The 16,163-nt window shown below is 37.3% G+C and overlaps 2 protein-coding genes across 2 annotated transcripts in view; both read right to left on the bottom strand.

The window, feature by feature from the left end:
- The window catches only part of RpS19a (Ribosomal protein S19a), a 40,050-nt gene extending 28,589 nt beyond the window's left edge, over nt 1-11,461 (bottom strand). Inside the window, exon 1 of the mRNA XM_090382151.1 lies at nt 11,378-11,461. The gene's annotated coding sequence lies outside the window, so the exon portion shown is untranslated. The remainder of the gene's footprint in view (nt 1-11,377) is intronic.
- Nucleotides 9,136-11,121, bottom strand: LOC150080105 (F-box/LRR-repeat protein 18-like). Its single transcript, XM_090381675.1, has one exon. The coding sequence runs from the start codon at nt 11,119-11,121 to the stop codon at nt 9,136-9,138; it is 1,986 nt and encodes a 661-aa protein (XP_090237801.1).
- Nucleotides 11,462-16,163: the final 4,702 nt, after the last annotated feature.

Here is a 16,163-nt window from a genome sequence, read left to right as displayed (position 1 = left end):
GGTGTAAAATGTTTTTGGCAATTAATGCAATATGGCACATTCATCAAATAGAACAGAAAAGTCAAAAATTGGCTCCAGCACTAATATGTAAGGTTATTTTTAGCCAAACTACATCAATAGAAAAACAAGTGTTTTGTGCAGTACATTCCAAGACAAACTAAAGATTGGTCAAAAACATTTATCTACTTTTTTTAAAATTTCTTATACAATCAAGAAAAGATGAACATCTTGATTAAACACATAAGTATGTTTAATGTTGCTCTATAACAGTGATATTCGAAACCAATACCATCATGCATACTGGGTTCCGTGAGACATTTTCAGAAGTTTCGCAAAAATTATAATTTTTGTTTTTTTCATAATTATATTTCCCTTTCTACCTCTCCTCACCATTATAATAATCATTAATGCTTCAGTAAAGTTCATATTATGATTCTAAAAATTAAGTAATTTATGTACATAAAAACATAACTGAGTAGGATTCGAAAGAAATAATATTTAAAGACAAGGGTTCTGTAGATGTCGAAAGACCACTGCTCTAGAAGGAAGATGTAATGTAAGCAAGATGGAGCACTTATTGTGCAATGTATTGCACAATAAGTGCATGAAAGAGTTGCAAAGTGCCACTGCGAGATGTCAAAAATTAGGCATGGCATTCAAAACTATGCATCATCTCTTCTTAATAATCCTGGGTTTGTAGTTGAAACCATTCCATATTTCTAATGTATTGATGTTATAGCAGGAAGAAAAACAACAGGAAATTCAAGATCACTCAGGTTTTTTTTCTTCCACAGCATTAGTGGGAAGCCAAAGAAGTGACCACCCCCCCAAGTAGTCTGTGACTTTTCTCCATGCTATAGCTAAAAGTAACAGCTGGTGCAATATTACATCAGCACCTACACGTCAATCTCATCTGCTGTAATCTGTAAGAAATACTGCCATATACATGCGTTATTCGGACAAAAACTACAATTTTAAGGGTTGGTGCACTTTCTTTGAACACGATTGTATATTATGTAATGAATGTGCAGTATTGCATTAATTGTCAAAAAAATTAACAACTTGGCAGTGCTCTAACCAAGACCACGTTTTGAAGCACTTGTGCCTTAAAAACCGTAAAGCCTCTTTGTCTGAGCTGAAAAGAGAATGGGAAGAACATACAGGAGTGGTAGCAAGTGCAGTAACGGTCAGAAGATGCCTCTTCAAAATTGTACTTGTAGCCCGTCATCCTAAGCCCCTCCTCACACAAAAAACGAAAAAGGTCTGATTAATTTGGTGCAAGGAGCATGTCAAATGGACCACCAAGCAGTGAAAGGCAGTTATTTTCTCGGATGAGAAGAAATTCAACATGCATCGCTCGAAGGGAGACAAATGGGTCGAGATTCAGTATCGGGCACAGCCAATGAGAACGGCTCAGCCAGCTCCACCCAGTGGGCGGAGTCAACTTACGTCTAGACGATCACAACTGACACGGGTGCCATGCAGTGCGTGTCACCTTGTGCCGCACCTGTTATTTGTGGTGTTTTGATATCACGTGGTTGCGGTTTAATGATCGGTCTCAATTACATTCGTAATTAAAAAAAAAAATCATACTTATCCGAATTTAAAGGTGAAATTAAACTAGTGGGTGAGGGGGCTGAACCCCCCACTTAAATGGGGGTCTGTGGGAAAAAAAAATAATAATTTTGAAATGTCGACTGATGAAAGGCAACACGAGGCACGTTGAGGTTTTTCTGGGTTACGAAACTGAAAAATTTTAAAAAATGAACTATTGTTTATTGGTATTGTTCTCGGCTGAATAATTCCGGGGGTGTGGGGGCTGGAGCCCCAAGAAAAAAAAGTAAAAAATAAAGTAACTTAACTCTGTGATTGGCTGATTACGATTGCGTAATCACATTTTGGTCAGTTCTTGATTTGTGCTGGTGCCTGTTGCTTGCTGCCTTGAAATCTCCTTTGTCACAGGTATTTTTCACAGGAAATGGGCAAACACTAACAAAATCGAGGGAACATGGAGTGCTATTAAACGGCAACTGTCATTAAGCAAAGTAAATGATCAGTTCGACTCCTACCTCGAAGAATATATGTGGCGAAGGAAACATTCCGGCAGCAGCGATTTAACTATGGAAGCTGTGAGCTTAGTGTATAAACCTGAAACCGAGGATTGAACAAGGTCACCCGACCGATGAGGCGAGTGGTTTTTCTGTCTCAGTTCAATCTGATTGTTTTTCATAGAAATAGCATAGAAAAACGTGCGTTTTTGTTTGTTTCGTCAAATTTCCCCTAAAATTACCTTTTCTTTTTCAGCCTTTCTCACTGTTAATGCTCATAAAATAGCATAGAAAAACGTGCATTTATGTTTTTCATAGAAACATTTTTGTTTGTTTCGTAAAATTTCCCATAAAATTACCTTTTCTTCTTTTCAGCCTTTCTCATTGTTAATGCTCGTAAAATAGCATAGAAAAACGTGTATTTATGTTTTTCATAAAAAAACGTGCATTTATGTTTTTCATAGAAAAACGTGCATTTTTGTTTGTTTCGTAAAATTTCCCCTAAAATTACCTTTTCGTTTGCTTTTCAGCCTTTCTCATTGTTAATGCATGTAAAATAGCATAGAAATAAGTGCATTTATGTTTTTCATAGAAATAGCACAGAAAAACGCGCATTTCTGTTTTGTAAAATTTCCCCTCAAATTATGTTTTATTTTTCTTGTTTTCAGTCTTTCTCATTGTTAACGCTCATAAAGTAGCCTAGAAAAACGTGCATTTATGTTTTTTTTCAAATGTTGATTTGCCGTTGCTTTTCGTTAGTTCTATTTACCCTTAAATTACCTTTTCTTTTTCAGCTCCAATTTTGTGGAGGGAAAATAATGGGGATTAGGGGGTGGCAGCCCCCACCAAAAATTAAAAAAAAAAAAAAAAAAAAAAAGCATTTATGTGTTCACTGGCATCAGAAATTATATTTGTTAATGCTCGCGAAATAGTCTAGTTGTGTATGGGCGAGAAGAATCAGTGATTGCATTTCGTGTAAATTTTTGTTTCTTGGTTTTTTAAAAATTGCTTTTTCTTCATTTGTTTTCAGCTGCCATATTTGTTGCTGTGCCAAGTGCCGTCCACGTGTCATTTCAAATCCACCGGGCTAGGAGAGGAGGGGGAACGCAGTGAGTGGGCGGAGTCACAACCCGTCAATCATTGCTTTCCCCCTACTCTCCTTGCTGCCATTTTTGGTGGCTGTACTCGATATTGAATCATTACCGACAAATGATTCCCCCTAGACATGGTGAAGAATACCATCCAGACAATATGGTGTTACAGTGAAATTCACCATCAGCCAAATGATATGGGGGTGCATTTTGTATCACAGAGTAGGTCACCTGCAGTTTATAAAAGGTTCCGTAAATGCCAATGGATACCTGGCTATATTGGAAGGTAAATCGCTGACAACCATTAGAGACCATTTCAACCTGCCAAGTAACTACATCTTTCAGGACGACTCTGTTCCTTGTCACTGGGCAAAAAGTGCAAGCAGGCACTTCTGCAGGTACTTTAGCCTCATTTCTGCAATAGAGGTTCAACAGTAATGTGTTTACATTTGTTACAGGTGAAAAAATGGTTGGAAGAACGGTCCATTACAACTCTTAGCTGGTCAGGAAACAGCCCGGACCTGAATCCTATAGAGAACTATTGGCATTGTGGAATCTGCAGTTGCCAGAAAGAAACCAAAAACCCTTCGTGAACTTCAGGAAACTATAATTCACGTTTGGAACCATGAAATATCAGTTTATTATCTTCAGAAATTGATCCTGTCAATGCCTTGACGGTGTGCTGCTGTCATCAGGGCCAGAGGTGGTTCAAGTAAATATTAGTTTGCACCTGGTGAACCTTTCATTTTGTTTTCCACTTAAAATGACAAACTGAAGCAAATTGAGGGCTTCTGATAACATTTCAGCCACAATTGTCGTGTTTGCCAAAACGACATTGTTGTATAAAGGTTGCAAATGCTCATTTTGGAATATTCTGACAGCACCCGTCAATTTACTTGGCTTTGTCTTAACTATTAATATATATCTTTTGTTTATATTTCTACTTGCTATGCTAGTCATTAATGTAACATACCATTGCAAAAAAAGGGTTAGAAATGTGAAATTCCTAGGTGATGCACTTTCTTTGAATACCAGTGTATTTGATGGTTAGGCCACATTTTGAGTACTGTATACAGGCCTGGAAGCCTCACTTTAGGAAGGATGTAGACCTGCTGGAATGGGCGCAGAGAAGGGAACAAAAGGAGGGTGCTCTTAACTAGAAAGCTTCAGTCCTTCAAATTGCAGCATCTGCAATTTGCAGGACTAGGCACCTACAGGGAGATCTAATAGAGGTGTCTAAGAATGCCATTAACATTTATCTTACTCAATACATTCAAGGGACTGAGTAAGATAAATGTTAATGGCATTCTTCTTCCTGAGAATACACATGAGTTGGCATAAATTCAAGTTGAGGAAGGATGGTTGCAGGACAGATGTGTTGAAGGTTGCTTTGATGGGGTTGATTGTTGGAATAGGCTTCTATCTGTTGTGGAAAAACTTGGTTTCTTGAATCATATGCCACTATTATAGTGGGGAGAAAAATGGGCAACTCAAGGTCACACAATGGACTTCCTTTCACAACATTACTACAGAGTGAGAAGTCAAACAAGTGATCTTGAGTAGTCTTGTTTTACTCCCTGTTATAACATTGCAGATTTTGGTGTAAACTCATTATTTTTGATAATTAATGCAATATCACACATTTACCAAAGAGCCGATCTGTATTTCCTGTATTTCCTTGACAACTAAGCAAAAAAACTTATATATAAAGACGAGATATCTCGTCTTTATTTGAATAAACAGAAAACAGTCTGACAACCACCTGTATGATTCGACATTACAAGGTGTAGTAATAAAGTTCCAGGACTGGTGGAATGAAAAGAATACTAAGTGAAGGAGCTCAAAAATTATTTTTATTCAAAGCAATCACTACCTCATTGAATGCACTTATTACACAGTTCTAAAAACTTCGGAAAAGAGTCAGCAAAGGCATCCAAAGATGTTTGGTTTGGCAGTTACATTTTAATTTGTGTCCTCAACATGTTGAAATCTTTCCTTTAAGGGCAGTTTCCACCTTGGACAAGAGGAAGCAGTTCTGGAGTGCTAGATCGGGAACGCAGAGTGGATGGTTGATCTGTACAATGCACTGCTTCATTAGAAATGTTTTCACAACAGATGTGGAATGGGTGGGGGCACTGTCATGCAATAAAAACCAGCTGCCTGTTATCTCGACATTGCAGCACGGGAAATGCACTTCAATAGTTTTTGAAGCACCTCTACGTAAAAGGCAGCATTGACTCTTTCCCCTTCAGGTAAAAATTGCTTGCCAAAAAAATATGATCATAGTCTTGATCCCAGACTTCTGTAAATAAAACTTTTTTGGACCCTGAAGGTGATTTAAGTCCACTGTTTACTGTGATGCTCTCTCTGTGGGCCGTACCGAAACAACACTCTTCGTTGCTTCTGCTTATCTCTGAGGCTACAAAGTACAAATTTTGGTAAAAGTATACCATCATGCATACTGGCTCTGCCTACTTAGTGGGTGATGCCACAGTGCTATAATACTTTGATGAACCTGCTTCTCGATTGGTTTTGTTCTATTGCATCATGAACACAGGGGCATCAGCGCACACGTTGTTTCTTGCTGTTTGGTAGCATGCATATTTTCAGATTAATGGAGTTTGTAAAGGATAATGATTCATGCGTGATATATCTATGAAAATTTCAGTGTGATTCGAGTGAAGACAAAATCAGCCTACAAAACATCTCAGGACCTTTCGAAGGGTGCAAGATTTCACCTGCAAATTTCTGATGCTTTTGTATTTTTGTTGTTACAGCTCAACAACAGTTGCAGATTTCATTTCTGTAAGTAAACACACGGCTATTGATTACTACCAGTATTTCCAAGATGTATGCTTACTGAAGTTACCGACTGAGCAAATTCAGCTGGGAGGTCCCAGTGAAGTGGCGCAGGTTGACGAATCTCTTTATGGTCACAACTTCAGAAATCCCACCACACCAATAACAGAAATTTACTGGAACTAGTGATGACACGACTGCTTCTGCACTAACTTCTAAGATAAGTACAGTAATATGCTCACATATTGCACAATAATACCCATGTTAAGGAGTATCATTGTGCAATGTTTGTGCTCCTTTTATATTTTCTGTATGTATTTTTTTCTAGACAACTGGCAGTCGTGCAGTCACTAGTTATATCCATTTTTTTTTTCAAACTTTGTGTGTATTTCTGTATACAGTAAACCCCCGCTATTCGCGGTATCTGTATTCGCAGTTTCGCGTATTCGCGGTCGGCGATTTAATATAAAATGAAACCTAAAAAAAAATGTTAATTTTAAAGCGCCGTGAAAATTTTCCGCCATAAAAAAAAAAAAAAAAAAACATGGGAGTAGCTAAAATTATCTTTCCCGGTCAAAACAGCGCTCAGTGGGTGGGGGGAGAGGGGTGACAAAATCGCGAGCGTGGAAGTTTCTCGCCAATCCTTGTTCAGTATGTGTTATGCGCTTGTCATGGAAGGTTTCGTCGTTTGCTTTTAATTTATATGCTTATAAATTGAATAAATTTATCAATTTATAAATTGATATGCTTACAAAAATGATAAATCTACCGTTTTGCAATATAAAACAGACTTTCTCGAGTGTTTTAACGGAAGAAAGTGACTTTATTGTGGACAAGTTCTTCCTAACCCGTACAAAAATATGGCTACGAATAACAAAGGAAATGTGAAAAGATCAAAGAAGGTGATGACATTAGCGAATAAAATTGAGTTATTAGACAAAATTTCTAATGGTGAAAGTGTCTCCTTAGTGGAAAAACATTATAAAATCAATGAGTCAATGGTATGATCAATCAAAAAATCGGAAGAAAAAATCCGCCGTAGTGTACGTGAAAACGCGCTAATTGCTTCAAAAATTTGCTCTGTAACTCGTGATGTTAAATTAGAAAAAATGGAAAAAACTTTAAATCTGTGGATAGAAGACCGAACTCAAAATAAAATTCCGTTAAGTTCACTCATCATTCGTGAAAAGGCAAAACTCCTTTATCAACACTTTAACGAAACTTGAAAGCACTGGCGGGATAAGTTTTTTAGCTAGCAAAGGCGCTGGTTTGAAATTTCTAATAAATATTACATTTAATATTAAATTGTTTCTTATTTTCATTTCGATGCCATATGCTTGCATTTCACTATGTATTGTCTATGTATATAGTCATATTATGAAAGTACATATAATATATACAAAGACAAAATTTTAGACTAGTTTTTCTTATATATTTCATACTTTGGAACGGAACCCCTTTATTACTATGGGAGCCATTACTCAGTATTCGCGTTTTCGGTATTCGCGGCATTTCTCAGGAACGTAACCCCCGCGAATAGCGGGGGTTTACTGTATATCATTTAAATGTCAATATGTATGTATATGATTTTTGTATTTCCCTTTTCTCTCCATAGTTCTGTTTTTAGTTTAGTGGGTTTTTTTGTGTTTTGTTATTTTGCAATATTTTTTTGTTTATGGTTCTGTATTTTTTTAATGAAATCTGTGTAGATTCCTGTTGTGTGTGCACTTCATTTGCTTTTTGTTTGTTACTTAGGAGCATTAGCAACTAAGGCCATATCCCTGACCTTTCTGCACCCTCCGTATTTGGTGGTAATGGGCTTGAACCCCGGTCTAATCAAGAAGTGTGTGCTACGCACTGCTGCTCTTGCCCACCTGGCTACAGAGGCACCGTTGTGTGTGTGCACGTCCCGTTTATACACATATATCTTTTAAGTACCTAACACCATAACTACAGCACAGCGCATTATTGGTCATTGCAGAATGCAGTGACCAAGCAAAGCTATAGTCTCCAGTGCATGACACAATCAAACAAAACCAACCACGAAGCAGATTCAGCAATGCATACTGCTGTGGCTCCACCTATGAAATGCAGAGCCAGTATGCACGATAGTGCACTTTTATCCAAATTTTGCACAGATCTTTTCCCTAGACCTTCATGCAGAATTTGATGAATTGTCTTGTTATTCATGTCTCCAACTCACCAATAACATTCTGGAGTCGTGACAATCTTTTGCAGCAATTTCCTAAACTTCGCCACTGCTTTACTCATTTTGAGAGACTGATGGAAGCCCACTTCTTGGATCATTGCAAACACCCTCACATCTGTCTTTGAACTAATACCATTCAAACATACTTATATGGCAACGTTTCACCATAAAGTTTTCAACATTTCATACATTTCTGTTGCAGACTTTTGCAGCTTAAAGCAAAATTTGATATTCATTTGTTGCACCACTGCAACAAATGAATATCAAATTTTGCTTTTGATATTCATTAGCCCACTAGACAATCCGCACAAACCATCTGATGGAGGAAGTTTGAACTACAACATACCACTCCTATTTATATTCAAACTCATCGAACATGATTGTAACAGCACCCGTCTGGCAACTTTATTGCCACTCATTGCATATCTGAGGAAAAAAATAATTTTTTAAATCAATTTAAATAAATGTGTCACAGCGACCAGTTTATAACACTTTTGTTTAAATTACTTGTATGCATAATACCCGAATACAGGTAAGTTTGCAGATTGCACTGTAAACCCAACTATGTTATGAAAAACAAATATTTTAAACAATTAATACATTTGCTACTGATTGATGTATACAGGTCAAAAGTAACTAAACAAACAATGTTTCACTGACATATAATGTGCCCTGCTTAAAAGAGTTGCTCCTGAACATTCTGAAAATTACAGTACATAGAATGCAATCTCTCAAATATAGACCAGCAAATGTGTTAAAGCAATATTGCACATTCATCAAATAGAACTGATCTTGATTACTATCAAGATCAGCATTCTGCATTTCCTTGACAACTAAGGAAGACAACTTGTATATCTTGTCTTTATTTGAATAAAGAGAAAATCTTACATTAAGTTTTTCTGATTCAGTATTACATAGTGAAAATCATGACTGGTTGCAGGTTTTTATAAATTATGCAACAGTTATTTTTTTTACCAGAATGATCACACTAATGCCACGCATTGTTTGCAATGGTACATGACATTGAACACAGTTCTGTTATTTGCTGTCTAGGCACACGTTCCAGAAGGAGCCCATACTGAATTGGTTCAATCAAAAAATCAATATCAATTTTTTTCTTACGATTCAGAGATTTTAATGCACTTGAAACCTGTCTAAAATTAAAGATACGTGCGTGAATATGAAACACTTTTAGCTGGTGCATTCTTGCAATATTACAAACTATGTTAGCAGAGTCCAAAGTGGTTTCTCTTTTGGATACAAGACAGAATCTGTGCAAACTATGCACAGAAGAGAGAACATTCCAAAAAGTTCGTGAATTGAGATCAAGCATTTTATGTTGCAGCACAAAGTCAGTTAATGAATTAGACTCATCTAATGCTTGGATTACAGATGCCATACAAGTAAAATGTGCTTGTTTTCCAAGTAATCCTAGCCGCAAAATCTTTAGTAATTTGCACTGACTTGTTATACGATATAGAAATGACCCATAATTTACATGTGGCAGATCTAAAAGAGTCAATGCTTTCAAATACTCAAGCTTTGCAAGATGATTTAAATCTTTATCTGTACATGTCACTATATTTGAACATCCAGTGATGTGACAACCTCTAATGTCACACTCTTCGATGAGTCTGCAATTTTCCACAATTAAAAATAAAGATGAATCAGCAGCTTCTTCTGAAGCAGATATTCCCACACGCTGTCTTTCAGTGAAAAAGTATTTTTCACCATTGGAGTTTCCTTTGTTGCTCTCACAAAGTTGATTAAATGCACATGAAGAAAGGGCAAGTTGTTTCAAACATTTTAATAAACTAATAGCAGAACAAGGTTTATTTCTTTCAGTAAAGTGAGAGTCAAGCAAATTCAGTATGGTGATATTATGGCAGGCATGAAAAAAGTCAGATATCATACCACAATTAAGGTCAAATTCCCAAATACTGTCACTAATGTGAAGACTAAATAATGTTTTCCCTCCGATTATAGCTATATTGTTTAAATCTTGTGGAGTGATGGAAAAGTTGATAAGTTCTAAATATTCAACAGAAGATGGTAAAACTTTACTGAAGATGCGATCTTTTGCATTTATACAAATATGATTAAAAATTGAGAGATGTGTGACATTTGTAATTGTATCTAAAATGTTTTCAGTACACGGCACAATTTCTTCATTTATATACCAACAAAGTTTCTTCCATTTCATGCTTTTATTTGTTACATTCAATACCAAACGCACAAGTTCCCAAAAACTGTTGTTCAATGAAACTGTGTGGGAAGGAATTTGAAAGAAGCCTAAATATGGTCGCATTTCCAATGTAAGCAAAAAACTATCTAAATATGGTAAACTGTATGGTTCAATTAAACTTAAATAATCAGTTTGGTTATAAGATGGGCAAGTATCTCTCACTAAATATAAATGCAAACTCTTTAACTGACTACATTTTGAGAGAAAACTGTGTAGAACTGCAAACTGCCAGGCACCATTCGCAATTTCGAGATACAAGCTACGTATGTTACCAAAGTTGGAGGCTGGTAATTTTTTGAAAGTGTCAAATACTACATTTCGATTTTTAACGAAGGTATTGGTACATAAAACAGAAGAAGAAATATTTGTAAGAGCCTGCAAGCCAGCTACAATCTTTGAGAGAGAAAGCAGTTCTATGTTACAGTTTACAATGTGCAAAATTCGTAGATTTTTGCATTTCATTATACACCGTTCCAACAAAGAAGATTGAATCCAACAACAGTTATTCAAGTCCAATATCGTAATATTCAATGACCGTCCGTTGAGAAAGAAATATGACTTAAACTTTTGCAGTGGTAACTTATCGGTACCAAAAAATGTTGTTTCTTTTACAAGCTGTGTGTCACATACTAAATTGTTAAACCTCATGTTCACTTCGCCCACACTTATTTGATCTTGAATTGACAAGTGAGACAATATTTTGAGAAGTACTTCATCAGAAAGGTTCATAATCGTAATACGTTGCATACACAAACTTGCCATTTCTTATAAATTATGAAAGCCGAAAATCTGAATTTCTGCCGAAGAACTACAATAGCTGTTCTTACGCAGTCTCAGTGAACAATAATGTATAATACACAAAGAGACACCAACGAAAACTGAGCCAATAAATAACATCAAAAACAGAAACCAAGCTTAACTGAAAAATGCATACACAACAAGCGTATAAACCACAAATTTCAAAAAATCTTACATTAACCCTTACCTTATCGACAAGCAAAACGACACACTTTATTCTACAGCAAAAAAGGGGCTACACATGTGAAGACAAGGCGCTCAGCATTGCTCCCTAGTGATTTAAAATAAAGTTATGGTTGACAAATAATATTAAATACGAAACAAAGCGCCCAATAGAATATAAAATACAGTACCAATAGAAAACAACACAAATAACAATAGAAATAACAACAATAATCTTAACTGTCAGTCAGGAAATTAAAACAGGAAGACTGATAAAAATAAATACATTTCTCACTAGGGAAACCCGAAATATGATCATGAATTGCGTGTGTTTTCGGGTAGATTTTTCCTATTTGCTGATCGAAAAAAACCCAAGATTGAGGGAGCAAAACTTTGATATTCAGACTGACACCACAGAGTGAAAAAATCCCTGAGATTTCGTTACGTCATTGACGGGATTTGAATCTGAGCCTTTTCCACTCAGTGTGGGAAGGATGGTGACGATACCACTTTGCTACACGTGCAGACTCAGGAAATAGGGGCATTGACTAAAGAAAAGGATAACCCATAGTGTCCCCAGTCTTCAGCGAAAAGTGGGAGCTTTCGAAAATATCTTTGACGACGATAATCAATGTAGGTGAAAAAATAATTGGCGTTTCATCCAGAATATTGCAATTATTCAATAACCCGACTGGGAAGGATGGTGACGATACCACTTTGCTACACGTGCAGACTCAGGAAATAGGGGCATTGACTAAAGAAAAGGATAACCCATAGTGTCCCCAGTCTTCAGCGAAAAGTGGGAGCTTTCGAAAATATCTTTGACGACGATAATCAATGTAGGTGAAAAAATAATTGGCGTTTCATCCAGAATATTGCAATTATTCAATAACCCGACTTCTTTGTTCATTTCCCTCATGGGTAGCACAGTTGGTAGAATCACTGACCTCATTACAGAGGGTGGAAAAAACTTGGGAATTGCTCACGATAAAGTGAGGAAGTTTGATGGGCCTTTTTCAAAACATGCATGATAGAATGGTTTTTCCCCCCCGGAAACTCCCGGAAATGGCACACCAAACTGACTCAACATTGCACTGTCCAGCGATGTCGACTGACTTCACTTCCTTGGATTTTATGTGTTTCTTAACTAATAGTATAACCCCCTTCTCCTTTCCTATCTTGTATATCCATCCTGTATATATTGTATTCCCGAAATTCCATTTCTGCATTCCTTATATTTGTGTGACACCAGATCTCAGATATCCCAACAATATCTGCCTTTGATGTTTTGAGTAATACCTCAAATTCATCAAATTTATTTACCAAACTCCTAGCATTGGTGTATACGCAAGTGTACATGCACCTGTTCCTATTCTTACCTACCCTAACACAAACCATGTGTTTACTTGTACCACAATGACTCCCAGAAGTCTCTGAAAAACCCTGTTTTCCAGGCTGCTGCTCATTCCATGGAAGCCTACGAGAGGTATAAGCTGGTCTGTAACAAAGCCACAAAGGAGATTAGGTAGACAAAGGCAGAGAAATCTTTGGCAAAGGATGCAAAGAAAAACAGCAAAGAGTTCTTTACCTATGTAAACTCTAGAAGGAAAGGGTTGAATCAGATTGGTCCACTAGATATCGATGGTTCAACTGTCGATGATCCTGCTCAGGTGGCTAACAAACTAAATGAGTATATTGCATCCACATTCACACACGAGGAGTTATTTAGGGAGGTGAATGCCAGAGGTGAATTACACTCTGGTAGTGATCTAGATGCTTTTAAAATAACTGAGGGAAAGAGGAAGAGAAATTGTTGAAGATAAACATAAAAAAGGCACCCGGGGTGGATCGGATCTATCCAATTATATTAAAGGAGGCAGCAAAGGAAGTAAGCAAACACTTATCCATAATTAGGAGAGCTTCGTTAGACCCGGGGAAGGTACCTATGGACTGGAGATGTGCAAATGTTACCTCAATTCACAAAGGAGGATCAAAGGGCAACACAAGTAATTATAAACCTGTTAGTTTAACTTCTGTTCCAGGAAAATTAATGGAGGCACTGGTTAAAGTGCAGGATCATCTAGACAAGACTTCAGTTATAGCTCGGACACAGCATGGTTTTGTTAAGGGAAAGTCTTGCCTGTCCAATTTGATTGGATACTATCATGTGATCACAAAGGAACTGGATGCAGGGAATAATTTTGATATCATATATTCGGATCTTAGAAAGGCTCTTGATACTATTGCACACGGAAGACAGCTGCACAAATTGGAGCAGTGTGGCATTGGAGGCAAATTGCTGCTATGGATAAAGGGATGGTCGAGTGGGAGAAGACAGAGAGTGGAAATCAATGGACAGTGCTCATCTTGGACTAATGTTATTAGTGGAGTCCCTCAGGGTTCAGTGTTGGGTCTATTGTTGTTTTCTGTATTTATAAATGATATTAATGATGGTATATCAATCTTAATGTCCACGTTTGCAGACGATATGAAGGTTGGCAGGGTTTTAAGGACACTAATGACAGTATGCTGCTGCAACAGGATCTAGAAATGTTGAGCAGATGGGCTGAGAGGTGGCAATGAAGTGTAACTTGACAAATCTAAAGTACTACATATGGGAAGCAGCAACCCCAGAGTGACGTATCAACTCTGTGGTACTACACTGACAGTAGTAGAGAACGAAAAGGACCGGGTAATTGTCCAGGCAGATATGAAGTTTTCTGAGCAGTGCAGACGGTCTGCAAGAGTAGCTCATGTTGTGATGTCAATGATATACAGGAATTTTTCTAGCACGGATAAGGAGGTGATTAATCCCTTGTATAAGGCAATGGTCAGGCCACACCTTGAGTACTTTATAAAAGGCCTCATTTTAAGAAGGATGTAGAGCTGTTTGAATGAGTACAGAGAAGGGCAACAGGATTAGTGAATGGAACAACAGTTGGTCTTACGAAGAAAGGCTTAGGTTCTGAAAATTACAGTGTCTGGAGACTAGGCACCTGCGAGGTGATCTGATTGAGGTGTATAAAGCCTTGAATGGTTTGAGCATGCTCAGTGCTGATGGAATTCTTCCTCTTGTTCAGAATAATCGCTTGAGAGGGCATAAATTCAAATTGAGGAAAGACGGTTGTAGGATAGATGTGCGGAAGTTTGTGTTTAACCAGCGGGTGGTTGATTACTGAAACAAACTTCCATCTGTCGTTGTAGAAGTTTATAGCGTAAACAGATTCAAGGCAGAACTAGACAAACATTTGGAGCGGGTGTATGAGTGAAATGAGAAGGGGTGTTTGTTTTTTTAGAAGATGTTATATAAGCTTGCTATAAACAACAACTTTGTTAATTAACTTTAAGATGATGATAAATTAGCATTAGCATTAGTAGAGGCATATGATGCAAGAAAGCAAGCTTACATATCATCAGCCAAAAAAAACAAAAACCCTTCCAGTTTCACCCATCCATTCACTCCAAAAGTTTGTTTAGTTCAGCTTTGAATTTATTTATGCAGTCAACTTCCAAGGTAGATGGAAGGGTGTTCCACAAGCAACCAACCGCTGGCTAAAGGGAATTTCCACACATCTAATGTACAACTGTCTTTCCTTAATTTGAATTTATGTCCCCTCAGGCGATTAATCTGGGAAAGAGTAAGAATCCCATAAGCTTTCAAATTGCTCATCGATCCTTTCTTTTTCTTATGTTTAGTTTCAACAATTTGTCCTCCACTTTGCTTTCTGTTATTACAAAATCCTTTAGCTCCCTGTTACAGTTTAAATACCAAGCAGCACTACAGAACTCCCTTTTTTCAGGCAAAAAAAAAAAAAAAAAAGTAAACAAGGCAGAAGAGAGATACTTTGTCTGTGGAGCACCCAGAGACTTGGTTCTTTTGCAATATCTATGTGTGTACGTGAGTGTGAGTATGATGTCTGTAGAAACATGTGGTCATTGGCCGATTTGCAGGTTATCCCAACTGAAAACGTGAAATAAATCACAAAAAAATCCTCACTGCCTCTGTCTGATATTGACAAAATACAGCCTCAATTAAGGAGGCACTTAATATTCCACAATCAACGATGGGAAAGGAATTCCGAACTCACCAAACAAGTGCAGAAGAGATGTATCATGCCTACTAAGCTTCCAATGAGGACAAACATGAAGAACTATGAAGAAAGGTAAAAGAAAATTGGAATGATGATCAAGGTTATAAAGAAAGCAAAGGAAAATTACAATGTACATGTACTTTTAAGTGGGAAAAGTTTGTTAAGGGAAGATGATTGGCAAGAGACCAAGGGGAAGAAGAAGAAGAATACAATATTGTACTGGGGAGTGCAAGGAACAGAGTTGAAATTTCAGTGTTATGGATCTATCTTGTAGAACGTATGCAAAGAACGATTTATAACTCCAACATCGATAAAGCATAAGGGCAGTGCCAGCCTTCATGTATAGGCGAGAGAAACTTATTGAAAGGGAGGCAATACACAGGTGTACAAAACTTAACGACCAGTACAACTTATTGAAAGGGAGGGAATCTAATGTAATACACAGGTGTACAAAACTTAACGACCAGTCAGGTTTTCGCCTGTAGCTTCTCATAGGAGTAGCCTAGATATGGGAAAAGCATAGCAAAGGAACCTCGTGAGGTACAGAAATGATCAAGGAAACAACACTGACACAACAAAGGAAACAAAACGGTACAGAGGGACTTTTTTGAAAAATGGCAACATAGCACTGGCTGCCATGATACAGATGCATCACTGCCAAAGACGGAAAAAAGGGAAGAGGTGGTCTTCATTAGGAGATATGGCTGCCCCTAATGTCGA

The sequence above is a fragment of the Mastigoproctus giganteus genome, chromosome 9 (genome assembly GCF_048544385.1).
Source record: "Mastigoproctus giganteus isolate SK-2022 chromosome 9, ASM4854438v1, whole genome shotgun sequence".
In the NCBI taxonomy this organism is placed as follows: domain Eukaryota; kingdom Metazoa; phylum Arthropoda; class Arachnida; order Uropygi; family Thelyphonidae; genus Mastigoproctus; species Mastigoproctus giganteus.
This window is presented reverse-complemented; position numbering and strand designations above follow the sequence as displayed.